Source organism: Lontra canadensis, unplaced genomic scaffold (assembly GCF_010015895.1).
Source record: "Lontra canadensis isolate GAN:19392208 unplaced genomic scaffold, GSC_riverotter_1.0 scaffold79, whole genome shotgun sequence".
In the NCBI taxonomy this organism is placed as follows: Eukaryota; Metazoa; Chordata; class Mammalia; order Carnivora; family Mustelidae; genus Lontra; species Lontra canadensis.
The window spans coordinates 5,927,537-5,947,630 of NW_022631073.1; the positions used below are offsets into that span (position 1 = coordinate 5,927,537).

The window sequence follows — 20,094 nt, forward strand, 5'->3', positions numbered from 1 at the left end:
TTTTAAAAAGAACAAAAAAAGTGGGGGAGAACAGAATACTTCCTACGAAGAACACAGCAACAGGGGTTCAGATGGGACTTACGGTTTCATTTTACAGTTTCACATTTCACAGCCCTTCACTGCCCCAAAGATCTGTTCTTTTCAACCGGATCTCTCACAGACATCGGTGCCTGTTCGTGCTGGCAGAAATCTGTGGCTTTTTTGGGATCTCTGTGACTCAGCCTCGGGGACGTGAGCAGGCAATGGCAGCAGGCCGTCACGGGAACGAGGGTGTGCTTTCCCTGACCGTGGCTCTGAGCACGCGGCTTCACAGCCAGTAGGCCCTTTAAAAAAAAAAAAAAAAAAGAGCAAGACCTTCATTTCAGAACCACAGCCTGTTGCTCAGCAAGAAAGTCTGAGGAGTTCAGTGGCTGGTGGAGAGAATTCGAGAAAGCTAGGGGTCTTATTCCCCTGCCATAGGTCACTCCTGGCATCTCTCTCTTGGCACTGAGGCGATGGAAATTTGCAGAGCAGAACTGTCTTTGAGTAAGCAGAAAGGAACAAATTTGATCTAACACACATTCTATGAGCTTGGTTCAATGTAGGTCAGTTTTTAAGAGAGCCCAGCTGGCCAATCTGCGAGTCTGCCTGGGAGCTGGCTGGCCGGCTTCCTCTGGGGCCAAGAAAACCCCCTCTTTCGCCTCAGAGCACCAATTAATAAAAGTTCCTCACCGAGCAGTGTGGGTGAGGAAAACGGACTGAACGGCCTCCAGCTTTCTGTGGAAGAGCGTACCCGGTCATCAGACCTGCAACGTGGCCGGACTCCCCACATGGGGCTCCGCGGAAGGTGCCGGTTCCCACCAGCAGCCGCCTCAGACTCCCGCTGGGGTGGGGGAGCTCCGCGCGCACCAGAGTCGTTTGTTTTCCACTTAAAGCTCTATGTCCATGGATGAAGAGGTGTTTTGATTTGGTGGTTCCAAATCTGGCTCACCTTTTTTTTTTAATACTAAAAATTGAGAAACTGATCTTTGAAGATTAAAAAGAAAAAGCAATTTATTCGCTCCACAGTATGAACAAAAGGCCAGATCTGTTCTAGGTGATGGAACCTTTAAGTATGTTTTATCTTTTAGGTTTCGTGTGGTTTTGGTGGTGGTAGGTTTTGTTTTGGTGGGGGGGCGGGTAGGAAGAAACGCCTCCCACCCTAAAAAACCAGCAAATCAGTAATGACTGTATTGTCTATGAACACCTTTGATGTATTTTTCTCATTCTTGATTATTAGGTTCCTTCAAAACATGTTTATTGAGAGGCACCTGGGTGGCTTAGTCAGTTAAGCGTCTGCCTTCGGCTCGGGTCATGATCCCAGGGTTCTGGGATCAGGGCCCTCATCGGCCTCCCTGCTCAGCAAAGAGCCTGCTTTCCCCTCTCCTCCCTGCTCGTGCTCTCTTGCCATCTCGTTCTTTCTCAGATAAATAAATAAAATCTTTTAAAAAATGTTTATTGGGTACCTGTGAGGTTGTAGGCCCTAGACTAAGGCTGAAGACACAGAGGGAATCAGAGAGTTGGGCCACTGTCCTAATGAAGGAGGCATAACATCAAACAAGTCACAGAGCCAATTAGCAGTGGAGGGCAGTGAGCATTATGGGAACAGGGCAGGTCCCTGCAAGAAGGGCTACGAGAAGAACCGGATGTGGAAAGGGGCAGGCAGAGAAGGCTGCTCCAGAAAATGTCATTTAGGGTGAGGGTTACTATTAGCTGGCCAAGCAGGGAAAGAGGGAAGAATGTTCCAGAGCAAGGTAAGAAGGGCGGAGGCCTTGAAAAACCCAAGGAAGGTCCCAGAGCGTTAGTGAGGTGAGCTGGGCCTGTGGACCAGGAGGCAGGGCCCGTCCACATTCCAGGATTTTTACTGCCCTCCAGGCTCTGTCAGAAGGGAGTGTAGGGTTTTAAGTGGAAGAATGACATAATCTGATTTTGGTTTTAAAAATTGGACTCTGGCTGTTGTGTGGAAAAGAGACGGGGATGGAACAAGAGTGAAAACAGGAGTGTGGTGTAGAAGCCGTCATAGAAGATTGGGCCAGGGAAGATGGTGACTTGGATCTGGGAGCTGGGGGTGAGTGGGACAGAAGCTGGTGAGTTTATGAATCCTAATAATTGTTCCCATTTATCAAGCACATAACCTAGACCAGGCATGTGTGTAAGCATTTAGCATATATTATCTTCGCAAGAACTTTATGAAGTAGTTCCTATTATCCCCATCTTAGATGAGGAAACTGTAGTTTAACAAAGGTCAAATGTTATCCCCAAGGTCACGAAGAAGAAAAAAATGGAACCAGGTTTGCCCTCAACCACTGTTACCACACTGCTGTCAGCGATGTATTTTGAGGGTAGATTTGTCTCCTGGTCTGAATTGGTATTACTCAAAAATATATTAGCCAAAGCATCCTGCAAATATTGACTGGAAGCCTTTTGGGAGCCGGGAACTAGGCAGGAGCCGGGGCCTCCAAAGTCAATAAGGAGGACCCACCCCAACACTTGTAGCACTTGGAGGCACTTCCCTTGGCTTTCATCTCCTTGCACACCGTATTTGGTTGTTCCATTGGGTCCTGCCATCCTTAAAGTCATCCACCAAGAATTTTGTTGGGCTGGAGGAAATAGAAGCATGCGTGTTTTTCCATGTGCTGGTGATGGCCAAAGGCTGAGTATAAGGTGTGATAGCATCTAGCAACCTCACTCTATGTCTACTCGATCCCCCTGTGACCTTGGACAAACTTCTCAACACCTCTGAGCCTCAGTTTCTACTTTTATGAGATGGTCACAGTAAAGATTTAAAGAGCCATTAGTTAGAACATGTCCTGCCCCATCACAGACCATGTGGATGCTCAGGGAGTTGCAGCCATAAATACCACTGGCATTATAGGGCGCAATGGGCAATTCGAACATGAGTCAAGACTGACTTTACTTCAGGTGTCAAACCTCCTCGACTGTTTTCAGATAATGTCTAGCACCAACAAAAAAAATATAAATGGGCTTCATTCTTCATTCACTTACCTTACGGAACTTTTCACCTTTCCATATGGAATAGTGACAACCTTTCCTAGGCCAGTACACATAAAACAGCTTCCCACAGGGAATTACTCTTCAGACTAGAGGTGAACAGAACCCTGATTCATACTCCCCCCTAAGTGCTCTTTTCATTTCGAATCTGTAGCAGTAAATGGGAAATAGACTCAAACTACAATTCCTTTTTTGGAATTGTAGTTTGGGTCTACTGAACAAACTAACTACAAACTAACAAAACAAACTACAATTGTTTTCAGAGTCAGGAATTGGCATATTAAATGGAATGTCCCTTGAAAGAAAGATGACTAGTAAAGTCACATGTAAGCATAGCAATAGGATCTTGGGCTCTGAAGTCAGTCTGCCCGGTTCCAGCTGGGCAACCCTAGAACAAGTCACTGAACCTCTACATGATCCTAGTTTCCTCATCTCAAAACAGGAATCAGCCCACTAGGATTGTTGTAAAAATTAAATAATGCATATAAAATGCTTTTGCTTAGTAGGAGTTCAAACAAATGTTAGCTCCTGCTTCTGCTGTCACAACCAACTTATTTTTCAAAAGAAGAAAAAATTTTAAAACTTAAAAAAAACTAACTTTTTTACTTGTGTGGGCAGAAATGTTTGAAGGGGACCAGGTAAGCTAACTTAGGAAATCTATTCTTGCAAACTTATCTGCAAAAAGTGACCAGGGGGCTTTATTTACCTTCAGAATGGATGGTTTGCTGGGTTTCCAACTTTTCCTATTTAACAACCTTATTTTTCTTAAAAAAAAAAAAAAAGTTAATTAAACTGGGGGCACCCAAGTGGCTCAGTGGGTTAAGTGTCTGCTTTCGGCTTGGGTTGTAATCCCAGGGTCCTGGGATCAAGCCCTGCATCTGGCTCTCTGCTCAGAGGGGAGCCTCTTTCTCCCTCTCCCTCAGCCTGCACTCTGCCTATTTGTACTCCTTTCTCTGTGTCAAATGAATAAATAAATTCTTTTTAAAAATATGTTAATTAAACTTGATAAATCTCATGCTATGAAGACAGTCCTATCCCATCAAGAACCACCCAGAACAGTTAATAAGCCTACATTCAAAATACATTGAGGGACGCCTGAGCCGGTCAGCCGGGTAAGCATCCAAATCTTGACTTCGTCTCAGGTCACAATCTCGGGGTCCTGGGATCGAGCCCCATGTCAGGCTCCACGCTCAATGAGGAGTCAGCTTGAGAGTCTCTCTCTCCCTCTCCCTTTGCCCTTCCCCTCTCCCACTTGCTCCTCTCTAAAATAAGTAAATAAATCTCTATTTCTTAAAAGATTTTTACTTAGTTATTTGACAGAGAGAGAGAGAGACAGAGAGATCACAAGTAGTCAGAGAGGCAGGCAGAGAGAGAGGAGGAAGCAGGCTCCCTGCTGAGCAGAGAGCCCGATGCAGGGCTCAATCCCAGGACCCTGGGATTATGACCTGAACCAAAGGCAAAGGCTTAACCCACTGAGCCATCTGGGTGCCCCATAAATAAATCTTTAAGAAACAAAGACCCACTGGAACCACAGGTAGCCACGTAATAGAGGAGAAGAGTAGCCTGATGACTCTTTAGGCCCAAGAAGAATGAAGCTGGGGAGCAGCAGCGGCAGGAACCCTTCATCTTTCCCCTGCCCTTACGTCTCACCTGGAAGCTTTGCGTCCCTCCATCCTTACACACGTCTCTGCCGAGTCTACAGCTGTCCCTGGTGGCTCACGTAATCTGCTCACTCTGTGGGTGGATGGGGTCATCTGAAGAACCCCAGGAGACGGGAATCACATACCTCAGAGTCAATGCCCCATGATTTGACCCAAAAGTCTGTGTATTTGTGACAAAATGGAAGCAGTATATTAAGGATTATTTTGCAAGGAACTTAATTGTCCCTTACAGTTTCCGAAATGCTGTCTCAACAGTTTTATTTATTATAGTTAGTGAAACTAAATAAGAAAGAGCTGGGGAAAGGGCATTTTTTTTTTTTTATTCTAGGGGGAAAAAGTTGCTTAATCATTCTGAGTATTTTTGCAAATAGAGAATAACAAAAGAACATCCGATGTAAATGCTTCATTGTTCTTACAGTTGTACAGCTAGAAATAGTTAGGATCCCAAATACCAAAATTATAACCAAAAATAATGTGAATTTTGTAGCTAAATTGAATGAAGTGCTATGAGAAACAGCATAAGCCCCATTTTGTAGGGTGGAAACAATTATTTCAGGAGAATATACAATATGATTTGCTGCTGCTTATTTTTCAAACCTTAAGAATTGTGTGCTGAGATTTCTGCCTGGCAAAGCAGGGTTGACCATGGTTAGGATGAGGGGGACTTTGGAGCCAAAGAGAACCAAGTTCAGTCTCCACCGGCATGGCTGTGTGGCTTTGGACAAGTACCTTAACCTCTCTGTGTGTTTCTGTCTTCCTTGCTGGGCAAATGGTAACAGCCCCTACACTACAGGGTCTCCTCCAACATAAAGTTCTTGATGAGCGAATATCAGTGGGGAGATGGCACTGCTGGTGAAGATGACAAGTCATAAATGGTCATGGTGATGGGGCTTTTCTTCCTTTCACTCCCCAAATCAAGAACCGAGAGCATCATTTGTTTGCCAGGATGACTTTTCCTATAAGGAAAACAAAAAGCCTAAGTATTTGCAAGGACAAGGCTCTGAAGGACGTTCAAGCAGAGCTGAGACATAGAAGACAGCAGGTCTTGGATTCTTTTTCTTGGTTTCATTTTCCATCTCTTACTTCATACCTGAGTGCACTGTCTTTATCAAGAATTATTCAGTTGTCTGATCTCTCCATCAAAGAGTCTAGAAGAGCCCAGGCTATGAGCATGGGGAGTCCCGTGACTCCAGCCGCTGTGGGGTTTTCACTGAAGACTAGAAGGAGTTCTTTGCATGTCTGAAACATCCAGTTTGGGTACATACTGGTTTTCCTCTCGATCTTTTCTATTTACTTAGCTCTGGTTGAGGAATAGATCATTTTCATTAAAGGATATTCATTTTAGTAACTGGAAAGATCCTGATCATGGTTTTTAATTATGGTTTTTATTATGTGTTATATCCTGTTGAAGCTCCAGATGGTTTATCCCTCATAAGAACATATTCAGAGCTATATTTTCAAATTCTTGTAAAGAAAACCATTACCCAAATTTATATATGAATCATTTGGTAAATTGTGGAATAATAACTTGTAGCGAAGTAAATCTTCAGCAAAAAACCGGGTTGGGTGCTATGAATACCAAACGGGTTTGCTAGAGATACCGCGCGTGCGTGTGCGATTTAACTGCGGAATGTCTGTGGTGCCTGGGAGTGCAGCCCACACGAGAGCTGTCTTGTTATGCTTTTGCATGACTATCCTGCACACCATAATTAAACCCTTAAACCCTATGTATAGTCTTCAAAGAAATAATAGAAAAAAGTTGACATGTCATCAACGAGTTTTTCGTGTTCTAAATAATTGATGCCAATCTCTTAGATTCTCTTCCCTCATTTAAGCGGTCCTGAAATTGAAATTGGTGACAAGTTGTCAGGGTTGGTCTTGATGACATGACGGCATTTAGAGTTCTTGAAATAACAAGGGAGTGAGTGTGACTGTCCCTCACCCCAGACCCCCTCTAAGATCAGTTACCACAATTTAGAGCCATTTTTCTTTTCTTTTTAATTGATCCAATTAGTCTAAACACATTCTGTCCAAAAGGGTTGTTTCTCTGTTCTAATGATTCTGTGTTTGCCACCGTTTATTTATTAAGTACTTCCGGTGTGCTAGGCATCATGCTAGCTTAGGGATGTAGTTTCTGCCCTTTAGCTCAACCCAAAGTGGGAGAAGACGAGTCACCGAGACACAAAGCTGAGCAAGGAAAGGCCCATAACAGAGTCCCGGCGGAACACTGGAGAGATGTTAGTGGAGGAAGGACGGAGAAAGTGATTCCAGAAATAAAAATAAGCAGGTGTTTCTTACTGCTCTCTTTTGCTTTGGGGAACAAAATATGCCATTTTGATGAAATTCATATCATTCAAACCACAGAATTAAATTATATAATAGTAAATTTAGAGTGGAATCATTTCAATCCTAACTTAAAAAGGTAATTTTGGGGTAATTTTTAAAATTTCAATATACAAATCATTTCAGAAAGGTAAGACATTTTATAAGAATACTATATCACAGTGTTCTAATGTAAATCATAAGTGATCATTTCTAGCCAGATATACCCAAAGACTTTGAACTCAGAAAATAGAGTGTTCGACTGGAAAAGACAAGATTGTACCTGTTCTCCTATCAACAGAGCATGTGCTGTCTAGGTGTTTCCATCTCTATCTTCACTCCCAACCAATTCCTAAACCTTAGACTCAGGGAGTCAGCTGCTTGGGGGACATGCACGACCATGACTGCCAGGTACCTGACATTTGACATGGCCAAGACAGACCTCACTGCATGAACTACCCATCTCATTGTCAACTCAAGTTCCTAATTCTGTGCCCTTGTCTGAACTTCCCATCCTGAAGTCTCATATCTTGGTCTGGTCATTTGTTTGATGGCTCACACTAGCTTCCTGCTGCCTTTGTTTCTTTCCATCTTTTTTTTTCCCCCACGCCAAGTGTGGAGCCCAATGTGGGGCTTGAACTCCCAACTCCGAGACCAAGACCTAAGCTGAAATCAAGAATCAAATGCTTGACTGAGCCCCCAGGCACCCTGTTGCTTTCCCCCAGTGTTATCTACATGGCTGTCAGAGTGACCTTTTTCTCCAAAGCTTGTGTCTGCTCAGATCACAGCCACTTTTAATGGCTCCCCGTTGCACGGAATAAAGTCAGCAACACTTGCAACTTATAGGATTAGTCCCCAGCCTGCCCCTCTGAGCACGTGTGTCTCCCTACTACAGACTCCACACCCCAGCCCCTGCAACTCCACAAAGCTGCTTCCTGTGCCCATCCCCCACTAGCACACTCCTCCTGTGCTCTCTGTGCCTTTGAGAATGTGGTTACCCATATCTCGACTCTTCTCTTCCTCATTCCTCTCCATTTCCCAGGTCACTCTCCTCTCTCTACTTGATTTCCTCTTCCCCATCTTTCATGAGGTACCACCTCCCTCAGGCTGGCTTCTGGGTTGGAAGCCTTTCCTTGAACTCCCCCAGTGCTTTGGGCATATCTCCCATCACGGAGCTCTCATCACTCTCTGGGTCTATCCTTCACCAGATGGTGAGTTCGAGGGGGGTCTCATTCCCGATGTCCAGCACAGTACATATTAAATGCGAATATTGAGGTATCACTTATAATAGCAAAACATATGGAAAATACCAAAATCAACTCCTGGCATTTTATTTTCTGGTATAGAGAGGAACAGAATTCCATGTTAGTAACAACCAGAGGAAAGGAACGTTCTCATGAAATTATGCATTCACCTTCTGTTTTTATTTGCTGACACAGAGCATGCATCTAATTGGATTTTCTCCTTGGGGAAATCTAGGGAAATGGGCCCATTGCTATTGCATTTCCAATATGGCCATCGTCCTACTGCCTCTCTGTTTTCTCAAGGGACCTTTGACTTCTAGCCCTTTTAAATTAGACACACATCTTAGAAAGCCTCGAGTGAGCACATTCTCAGTTTCAGCTATGGTTCCTCAGCAAGTCATGGTCACTAAGAAAGACATGAAACACGGAAGACCTGGGTTCTGTGGAGGTAGCCCTAGGCAAAAAGACTCTGCCTGCAGCACCCTCCTGAAATCCTGTCATTCACCCGTCCGTCCAGTCGTCTGTCTCTTTTTCCCCTTGACACACACTTATCCAGCGCTCAGCCCAGCACCTGCGGCCAGTCAGTGCACCGTCTCCAGGGCGGCCTGTGAGGACAGAGCCCCATAGTGGTTAAGAGCGCAGGTTCACACCAAAACCAGGTGTGCTTCTGGGTGGGTCACTTAAACTCCCAGTGTCTCAGTTTCCTTATTTAAATTGGGGTAAAAATGGGATCTAAACCACAGAGCCAGATACTAGGCACTATCAGGATTCAATGAGGTGCATATAAAGGGCTTGGCACAGGGCCTGGACTGGGGGACATAGACAAGTAAGGAAACCAGAGGTGTTCTATGATGTGGGGAGTGGTGAGGATGGAGGCCACTTCCAGGGAGATGATCAGGAAAGGACGCTCTGCAAAGACATTGAACTAATACCTGAAAGATGAAAAGGAGCCAGCCCCACGAAAAATCACGTGGAGGATGGTCCAGGCACAGGGCAGGACAAATACAAAGGCCCTAAGTGGGATAGGGTGTGAAATGTTCTAGAACATGCCAGGAGACAGCATTGCCTGGGGTAGACTGAGTCACAAGCAGTCACGGTGTGTTGGGGGGGTAAGGTTGTGAGCACTTGGGAGAGCATGGAAGGCTGGGGAATTCATTCCAAGCACAGTGGGAAGGCATTTCTGGCTTTAAGCAGGGGAGTGCATGACCCCAAAGTGGGATCTGGACCGGCCCATCACTGCCCTCAGCTCCTCGCAGCCTGAGGGAAATGTGAGGTGGATGGTCTGGCGATGAGAGGAGGTCAGCACAGAGAGTGGGATGGGACCTTTTGTGCAGTGTGTGGCCCAGGGACACCCAGTTCCTGGAGCCCCATGTGGTTCACAGACCCATGGCTTGAGCATTGCAGAGGGGCCCCAGAGGCCATGCCAGCTGGCTGCCCTCCATCTCCTATCCCAGTCCCTCAAGGGAAACTGAGGCATGAGCCTGTCTAGCCCCCCTAAGCTCAGGGTGCTGGCCATGCCCGTGGAGCCTGAGCGTCTGTTCTGTGTGCCCCCCTCCCTTTGAGAAGGTTAACACCCACGGTGCTGTCCCTGCGCCTGCACTCCAGCCCATTTCTTTCCCAGATTCTATGAGAAAAACTCAGAAAGGAGTGTCATCCCTGTCCTAGCTTCAGAGGACATGCTCAGGCATGACTCAGCAGTCAGCCTCTCCCTCTTTCAATAAAGGGAACTGCAGTGACACAGTTCAGAGCTCAGAGTACAACTGAGGTGGTATTTCTGTTTAAGTGACATTAGGACAATAAGGAAATGCAGTAGCATTTTAAAAAATTCTTTATTTAAATTCAATTTAGTTAACATTAATTTCAGGAATACAATTAGTTTCAGGAATACAATTTAATGATTAGATTCAGGAATACAATTTAATGATTCATCAGTTGCATATGACACCCAGGACTCATTCCATCACGTGCCTCCTTCATGCCCACCCCCAGTGACCCCATCCCCCACCCATCTCCCCTCCAGCAGCCCGCAGTTTGTTCCCTGGAGTTCAGCACCTCTTATGGCTTACCACCCCCATTTCATCTTATTTTATTTTTCCTTCCCTTTCTCTATGTTCCTCTGTTTTGTTTCTTAAATTCCACACATGAGTGAAATCATATGGTATTTGTCTTTCTCTGACTGGCTTATTTCCCTTAGCATAATACCTTCTAGTTCCATCCACGTCATTGCAAATGGCAAAATTTCATCCTTTTTGATGGCTGAGTCATATTCCATTGTATATGTACACCTCATCTTCTTTATTCATTCATCTGTCGGTGGACATCTGGGCTTTCGCCACAGTTTGGCTATTGTGGGCATTGCTGCTGTAATCACTGGGGTAGAGGTGCCCCTTTGAGTCGCTACATTTGTATCCTTTGGATAAATACCTAGTAGTGCAATGAAGCAGTAGGTTTTTAAAGGCAGAAGTTGTTCGTGGGCCTTTGTATTACTGTAAAGAGTCATGTTTTAAAACCTTACAATTAATCTTTCTGCTGTTATACCCCCAAATCCCTCTTGTCCGCAAGACTGTTTCATAGACTGTTGTCTATGAAAAGCTCATCTTCAATTCCTGGCCTTCCTGGCAGATTTTCCATGTCTCTCATACATGAAGTGAGTCTTCTCCTTGGACATCCATTCAAACCAGCTTTAGGTTAGAAAGCCTGAAAATGGTATCTCTTTGGATTAAAAATCACCTCTCTGCAAATTCCTGTGTGTGTGACTCCTCCTAGCATTAGGTTCCTTCAAACTAGGGATCTAGTACTGTCAAGAGTGGAATTACTAAAATACTAACCAATGTAAGCAGAATAATAAAATGATGAGCAAACAGTAAATAATGTAAGTAATAATAATATAACTTGAATTATATTACGTTTTTCTTTTTCTCCTCTCTCTGGGACTTGGAGCCAACCAAGCCCCTTCTTCAGCAGGAGCACTAGGGCTGCTACAGGCCCTACCTGAGGCCGGCCTGGCTCCTCCTCGCTCACCCCTGTGCACTAAGCATCTTCCCTCTGACTCCCGAGGCTTTGCTCTGCCTCCTCTCCATCCCCATTTCTCCAGCCCATCCCTTTAGATAACACTCTCCCCTCAAGCCCCTGCCCCTTGACTTCACACCCCATGTCTCTGCTTCCCTTCAGAACTATCCTCTGGAAAGATTCATTGACCTTTGCTGTCCCCATCCCCTTGGCCTCCCCTACAGCTCTCCTGGTCTAGGCCACCAGCCTCCCACACCTCCCCCACCTGCCTCTGCCCATCCCAGCAGGGCTGCAGTCTCCCTGGCAGTGAGCCTGTCCAGAGGGTCCTCTGACAGCTCACAGGAGGGATACTTAGAGGATGAGGACTTGAGACCAAAAGCAGCAGGAGGTTAACCTCACCCAGCATGATCTGTGCGGAGTAGGGGGCGGGGGGTGTGGGGGGACGTACAGAAGGATCCATGTACCTTTGTCAGTGAGTGTGAGAGATCGTCTATTTTGTGTTTTAGGCACACGCTTCTCCAACATTCACTGGTAAGTAGAGCACAAATCAGACCACTATATGGGTTTAACTGATTGAAGCTGGGTCTATCCTAAATCTATCAAAATTCACGTAGAACAGGGAGATTGCTTTCAGTTCTGGGCATGTCTGTGAGAGAAGCTGGGGAGACGGACTGTGAGGAAGTGTTCCTCATCTGTTGCGTCCACAGCTTCCGACTTCTGTCTCTTCCCTGTTTGTCTCTTCTCTGTTTGCTCTGGTTACAAAACCTAACCCAAGCCAACTGAACCCAAGGACAGGGCTTTACCGGGGAAGGGGAGAGGTAATGTCGGTTCCCGCACACCTGGAAAGCCGAGTGATGGCTTGGTCCCCTGGGAAGGGTCCTCAGAAAGGAGGGGACCCGGCTGAGGGAAGCCCAGTGAGTGTATTTCTGGAGTTCTTCAAACAAGGAGGCGAGACTGCTCCCCAGAGGCCCCGCTTCTGGCATGCTGTAGGAAAGGTTCCCGAATGGCTCGCTTGAATCTCAGGTTTATCTCTGGACAGGAAGTGGAGTGACTCCCAACACAACCACTGGGGCGAAGTGCATTTTCTGAAGGCTGGGGGGCAGGGAGACAGCCCCCCCACCCCGGCAGGCACTGCACCTCCTGCAAAGTCCATTATACACGACAGTTCTCAATCCTTACCGCCCCAGCAGGTACCACCCGGGCTCCATGTACACGGACCCTTCCTTCCCCATCTCGCACCAGCCCGGCTCCCCAGATTTCAGACCGTAGGTCTCCTGGCTTGCTGTCCCCCACCTGGAATTCCCTTCTCCTCCCACCCCTCCTTTGTCTGGCCAGCTGCTGTTCCAGTGTCAGGCTTCCTGTGCAAAACTTCCTTCAGCAGCACACCCCTGCCATGTTCCATTCACCCAGTGAGACTGCCTACCTCTGCGGGAGCCCTCCCCATGCTGGGTGGTGTCTCCTCTGTCACCCCACCAGGCCACCGGGTCCTTATTTACCGATGTACCCTCACAGCTAGTACAGCACCTCTCACATAGTAGGTGTACAGGAACTATTTGTCACAGTTCTGTTGAAAAAGAATAAAATAGCGCATATTACAAAAGAAATTGCTAAATAATTGAAAACCTAAAGAAACTCAGGCTTTACTCTCATTGATGAAGATCTAGTAGACCACATACAATTTTAGTTAGGATAAAGAGAGCTTTTTCTCTGCCTTTCATTTATCTTAAAAATTCAATATTTCAGTGTATCCGAAATCATTTTTCCTCTGCCTCTGTAGCAGCGCTTTGAACATTTCATTGTTGTTCTGAACTCTTCTCTTCTTTGTCATGTTCCCAGAGATAGCTGTTTCTCTTACCCCAGGAGGTATCAGCAGGCTCAATATTGTGGACCCAGAATTATTTTCCCAACAGGTGGTGCCGTCATTGATTCTAGATGGGAGAGCCTGCTGACTGCCAGGCAGGTTAAGTCCCCCAGCCTGGAAACCTGCAGGTGTGATTTGCAGACGAGTGTGTGTTCTGTGCACGTTCCCACTGCGTGTGCACATGTGTGCTTGTGTTCCTGGGGGTACACATGCCTGGGAGTGTTTGGGAGGAATGAGGTAAGAGAGTGAGGGAGGGCTCCCCGTGTAGTGTGGACGCTGTTGTTCCGAGCACACGTCTGGATCCCCCTGTCTGGGTCTCCTGACTCCTTCCTGAATGGGTGGAAGGTCCTTTGGGAGCCGCATTGGGTCATCTGTGAAATGAGGATGGGCCAGATGCTGGCCGCCCTGTGGCCTAGAAACTCACAAGCAACATACCAGTATGATGCTACACTCATCTTTTCCTGTTGTTTTTATTTTTCCACAGAGGTCTCATTGCTAGCAGTTTCACAGAAACTCATTATCTGCAAGATGGCACTGACATCTCCCTCAGTCGAAATCACACGGTAAGTCCAGCAAGTCGACCCCCGTGATCTTGCGCTATCCAATCTGGGCTTGCACTTCGCGGCTCTTTTTCTCCTAGCAAGGTCACACGCCCGGATTCTTCACTTAGATCCCACCAGGAGCCTGTGCACCACTCAGGGTTTGGGCACTGCGTCCCAGCTCCAGGAAAACTTAGCCTTGGCCGGCTTTGTGTCAGGACAGGCCTATGACGTGTTGCTGACCTTGAAACCACCTTCTACTCACTAGGGGGATGCTCAGTTAGGCAAACCCTTTCTAGTAAACCTAGCTAAGTTCAAGGTGGCCTGAAAAGCCTAAGTTCGAGGTAGCCTGGGCTGAACTTCGCTGTGTTACACTTTAAGTGTCTTCAAGAAACTCAAAGGAAAATTGATTCTAGTGAACCTATAAATATATCCTACTTATTAGAAATGTAACCTACCTATTATAAGTGTATCTACCATAAATAAAGGTATAAGCCATTTATTTATATAAACGATAAATCCTCCATAAACAATATGGTTCTATATCATGGTTCTTACTATAATATGACCTTTATCACCTTTTAGCTTCCCTGGTATTTGAAGTTTTATGTGTAACTGAGACAAGAGGCTACTTCTAACAAGTGCTTCCTGGGTACCCTCTGTGCTCACTCAGCCTGTGTGTGTGAATATAGGGATTTAAAGAGAGTTGCAGCCTTCTGAGAACGAGGAAAATTACTTTAAAAAAAATCTGGATATTTGTTTTAAAAAGAATTAGCTTAGAGGAAGGCTTTACATTTGCATTGAATTGTTGTCAAGCAGCCCAGAGTAGCAGCAGGGATCTCTCCCTTCTGTGAATGATGCCAAGGCTTGTTTTCTTTATCACATGTTTGGCACAAAGCAAGTACAAATTGATACCTTCAGACTCATAGCAATTTGGTGGAATGACCTGATACTGACCTTCCAGCCCGAAGAAAGCACATAGAAGTCCTGGATAAAATATAACCATCTATGAACTTTTTTTGAAACCTGGTCAAGCTTAAAAGAGAATCCAAGAAATCCCCGGAGGCAGAAACAAGGAGGGGACATGAGCTCGGAGCAGTAGGTTGGTGAGTTAGGCTCATACCTCAAAGGGTGACCTGTGCTTAGAATTTGGGGCAAGAGAAGTGGGGGCACCTACAGCTGAGAGTCCCACAGAAGCTGGGCCCCAGAGAGATGCTTCTTCTGTGAAAAAGGGAAAAAGAAAAACTCTGGTCCAGAGAAGGGACAACAAAGAGAATTGTCTCAGGGTATCCTGGATTGAAGAAAACGCCCATAAAAAATAGAGAAATTGAAACCCCAGCTAGCCTTGTAAGTATATGTTTGTGGTGCCGTGGACTAGGGTCTCAATTCTAATACCTGTATGGAAATGTAATTCCCAGTCAATATATTGACCTCAAAATATAATGGAACCAGTGAGGCTACGATTGGTCCCACATTAGCATTCTGGGGTCCCCTGGGCTGAAGCCACCCAAAATAATTCTGTAGAGATATTTCTACAGCTCAGACCACAAGACCCCAAAAACAAAGAACAATGATGAGTCCCAAATCAAAATTACAAAACACACAGTGAGAAAAGGCTCTGTAAGTGAGCATTGGTGAACAAGAGTAACAAGAGAATCGGCACCTCTGAGAATGCAAGATAATAGAGAAATCAGAGAAAATGGTAAGTATTTTAAAGACAACAGAATAGGCCTAATAAAATTCCAGAGTGAAGGTGCACCTGGGTGGCTCAGTCAGTGGAGTGTCCAACTCTTGATTCTGGCTCAGGCTGGGATCTCAGGGGCGTGAGATTGAGCCCTGCCTCCAGCTCTACGCCCAGCGCAGAGTCTGCTCAAGATTCTCTCTCCCTCTGCCCCTCCCCCTACTCATGCACTCTCTCTCTAAAATAAATAAATCAATAAAATCTATTTTTAAAAAAAAGAAACTCCAGAGTGAAGATACAGAAAGAAAGAAAGTGGAAAAAAAGCAGCAGTGTTTAAACAGAGTGTGATGAGGGTGTCCTGGAATTGAAGAAAGACATGCATCCCAAGCAGGAAGAAGAAAAATAAATTCCCTCCAGGAAGCCTTGTGCTGAAACTGCACACCAGCAAGGATGAAACTGTAAAACCGCCTGAGAGAAAAGAGACATTTGTGCGAAATGACAGTCGAACCAACAGCAGACTTGTCAGCAACTAAAAAATTAAAATTCTAGAAAGCTGACGGAAAATCACAAAAATAATAATAAGATGCACTTGCACACAAAGATAAGAGAATTTACTGCTCTTAAATTCTAATGAAATATCTATCAAAGGCTTTTGCAGGAAGAAAGAAATGGAACACAAGGGGCAAGGGTGGGACATCAGAGGTCACAGTAAGCAGAATAATCGCATGTGAGTAGATCTAAGCGAGCTATTTAGGATAAAAATTGCAACAATAGTGACTAAATTTGGATGTTTTAAGACAAGATGAGCAAATAGATTTAAAACAATTTAAGAATTTGTATTGTACTTGAGAATAATACAGATCCATGTTTACTTTAGATTTTGATAAATAACTTGCAAATTTAAGTATGACCCTTAAAAGAATGGAAAAGCAGAGTGTTTAATCCCAAATAATCTATGATGAACAAAAATAATGTATCAGCTCAGTAGAGGGCAGGAAAGAAGCAAAAGGATTTGAAAAGCAGAGTAAATATAAAACACAAAATAAGTACATAAAAATGAGCAAACATATTAATCTAATTATATGTAAATAGAATGAATCTGTTTGTTAAAATAAAAACAGATTATCTGCTTAGAACTTAAAATCCAGCCACATAATTTTTACAAGATTCACACTCAAAATACAAAATGGTCGTGAAAGGAATAGAAAATAAATAGTAGACAAATATTAACCTAAAGAAAGCTGCTGTTGTAGCATTAATATCTGATGGGCTAAATCCTAAGGCAAAAAAAAAGGCGTTATTATGGATAAAGGGGTTGATTACTTAATGATAAAAGGAACAATTCCAAAGAATGGTAAAATAACCGAATAACTGTGAACTTATGTGTACTAATAAAATAGCCTCAAAACCTGTGAAGCAGTAATCAAAAGAATTATAGTAAACTGACAAATCCATAACCAGAGAGGGAGAGTTAACCATACCTCTCTCAGAAAGGAAGATTTTGAAGGATGGGCTTAAATTAATGAAAAGGAAGACCCTCCCCCCAAAATTGAGAGAATCAAGCCAAAAGATGGTTCTTTGAAAATTTTAATAAAATTAATAAAACACAAATCTAATCAAGAAGAAAGAAGAATTCCCAAACAGTGGTATTAAGAACACCAAGACGGGCGTAACTCTTGCCATACAGAGATTTTTGAGAATCACAGGAATGCTATCAACATTACTAGCCATTTTCTTAAAAATGTAAATTCTTAATGCTATTCAAGGTGAAACAAAAATGTAAATATAACTATATAAAGAAAATAAATAAAAAATAAAGTTTTTAAAATCCACCCTCCCCAAAAAAACATCAGACCCAAATATTTTATCAGGTAACTTGCCAAACCTATTAAAAAAAAAATAGTCCCTTTGAACTTTTTTTAAGTTTTTTAAGGGAGAAGAGAGGAACTACAAAAGTCAGAAAAGGACCATCCACAATATGAATATTATATTATGAACATAGTTGCAAAAATCCTAAATAAAATATTTACAGATCATATCCAGCACATATTTTGAAAACTACTTTGTGACCAAATGGTACTCATCTAAGGAATGCAAAGAGAGTTTGACATCTATGTATCTGATAATGTAATTTAATGTATTACTATATCTAGATGAAAAGTATTATTATAATTGATATTATTTCTTCAAATATAATCCATAATATATTTTATGTATATTATAAGAACTCTTATGGTTGGGGAATATTTCTTATATCTATTTTCTATTCCCATAGAGCCTCACGCAGCACCTTGCACAGACCAGACTTTCCAAAACATTCACACAGCCACTGCAGTGTCTTGGTTGATGCCCCCAGAATCCATTCATCCATTTACCCATTCGCTCACTTATTAACCACCTTCTGTGTGCTGACAGTTAGGCTCTGGGGACATAGGTTGACTAAAACATATTTTTCAGCATATATATTCTACTCATAGAGTAGTGTGCTTTAAAAACTTGGAAATACTTATGTATTAATAAAATTGCTACCATAGGAGGTGTGTACAAAATACCATTGGAACATTATCAAGGCCATGGTTAGTTTTAGCTCATTGGAGGCCGCTTCATTAAGAAAATGATATTTAAGTCTCTAAAAATGAGTACAGAAGAAAAAAGTTGGTATAAAACCCTTTGGTGCTAAATAGTTTTGACTTGATCTTACAGAAAATTGGAAGCTCTAGAAAGTTTTCATGCCGGGGAATGGCATATTCAGTCCTGTAGTTTAGAAAGGGTCTCTGATGGCAGAATGGAAGTGAGATTGGCAGAGTCACTGATAGACCAGAGGCGAGAAAATCTGTTAGGGATCTCAGGTAGCTGATGAAGGTTTTCCCCATAGAAGTGGCCTTGGAATGGATGGAACTGGCCAGAGTCAAGAAAACCTGAAGAGACAGAAGAGACAAGATAGTGGATGAGGGGGTTGTCACCAACATCAGGCCTTGTGTTGTCACTAGCACCATTAAGGAGCAGTTGTTGGTTTGGGAATGCAGAGGGGTCAGTGAGGACAGGTTTGTCCCCGTTGAGTCTGTAATGGGACAGCCAAGTAGAGGTGTTCAGTCGGCAGCTGGGTATATGGATCTGGAGTCCAGGAGAAAGATGGGGGTCAAAAATGAAGATCTGAGAATCAACCTCGGACAGAAACATTGGTGCCGTCATTTCACACTTGACTCTCCGGTTTTTTCTCTTCTTTTCTCCTAGGATGCTCTCATTTAATACATGTTTTATGGTGATCATGAAGGCTATCTTCACAGTTGTAAGTGCTGTTCCAAATAGAAACAAAAGAGAGCGTCACAGTGACAGGAGGCTTCAGTCCTCCCCTTCCCTGTTGTACGTGGGGGTGAGTGGCCGTCCTCTAGCACAGACACAGCCAGAATGTGTAAGATATGTTCCCAAAGCTGTTCTACCAGATTCCTGGTTTGGGTTTCAACCCCCCTTACTAATTTTCCTTTTCTTAGGCAATTTTTGTCCTTTTATCTCATGTGGGAAAACAAATATGATAAGAGAGAAGAAGAGACAGAGTACTAGAGCAGCTGCTGGGTCTGTTAGGGTCTCGGACGGTGCAGGCTGTAGGCTACAGAGGTAGCCATCTTAGAGATGTAGCCATCTTAGAGACGAAGCCAGAGGGAAGCATGCCAGGGTGCTAACAGTGGCCATCTCTGTGTGGGGAGGCTCTGGATTTTTCTATTTTCTGTGATTTTTGTGTGTATATGGCGAGTGGGAGGATTATGTTTTTCTTTCTTCTTGTTTCTCTGCAAGGTCAGCGTATAGACAGGTGAATGTCTACTCCATCCTTCTACTCATCCCCCACTCCTCTGCATGGAGGCATCTTTTTTAGGGAGAAGAGGGCAGGAGTAAGCAGGCCCATCAACCCTAGTCCCTGCTTATTGGGGAGCAGGGAGATCCCATGCCCGGAAGGGCCACGAGTCGAGCCTTGGTGTCCTCCCTCAGTCAGTGGTGGCTGGGGCTTGCCCGCTCCCTCCATGGAGCATTCTCAGCAAACGTGTCCTGCAGCCCCAGCCTCCCTGAGATGAGCCCCAAGGCTTGACTAGCAAGAACAGAGTGGTAGGGATAAAGGTTGGAAATTGCACATGCCTCAGTTCTAACCAGACCTAAGTGGTAGCCTTTAACAGAATATACCAGAAACCCCTTTTTCTGAATGTAATTCAGCTGAAGGTGTGTTTTAATCTTCTTCTGACCCTGAATCTAGCTCCTGTCGGCAAAGCAGTTGGAGGGTAGGCTAACTGGCACCCCCAAGCCCCCAGAAACAGCAAGCACGTATCGCTCATACAATTAGAATGAGAACAACTTGTCCTGTAACCCAGCATCAACTTGGTCCCCTTCCTTTGCCTCCGTTCTGAGCCTTCAGCCACGTTACTGTGAAGACAAGGAGTGAAGCGTCGTCCCCACGATTGAACCCGCAGCCCTAGACAGACTGTCCTTCCAGCAGAAACCCCTTGAGCAGAGTCCATGACCTCGTCTTGTCTTTCATGGTGAGGAGACAGACTCAGCCGTTGGGGTTTTGTTTTTATTGAATCAGGCTGGAGAACAAAAAAAGAAATGTGCTGACTCATCCTCTTATCCCCTGAAGTCAGCACACAATGAATTTTCCTAAATTTAAGATTATATAAAAATAAGAACGGCTTTTGGCTATAGTACCCTCTTTTTAAGAAATGTCATCTCTCCACCATCAGTATAAGCTGGTTGACAGGCT

At 44.3% G+C, this 20,094-nt stretch overlaps 1 protein-coding gene across 1 annotated transcript in view; it reads left to right on the plus strand.

Annotated features, from left to right (window-relative positions):
* The window catches only part of ADAM12 (ADAM metallopeptidase domain 12), a 324,442-nt gene that overhangs the window by 191,134 nt on the left and 113,214 nt on the right, over positions 1 to 20,094 (plus strand). Inside the window, exon 4 of the mRNA XM_032882097.1 lies at positions 13,612 to 13,690. Within this exon, the coding sequence (XP_032737988.1) occupies positions 13,612 to 13,690 (79 nt within the window). The remainder of the gene's footprint in view (positions 1 to 13,611; positions 13,691 to 20,094) is intronic.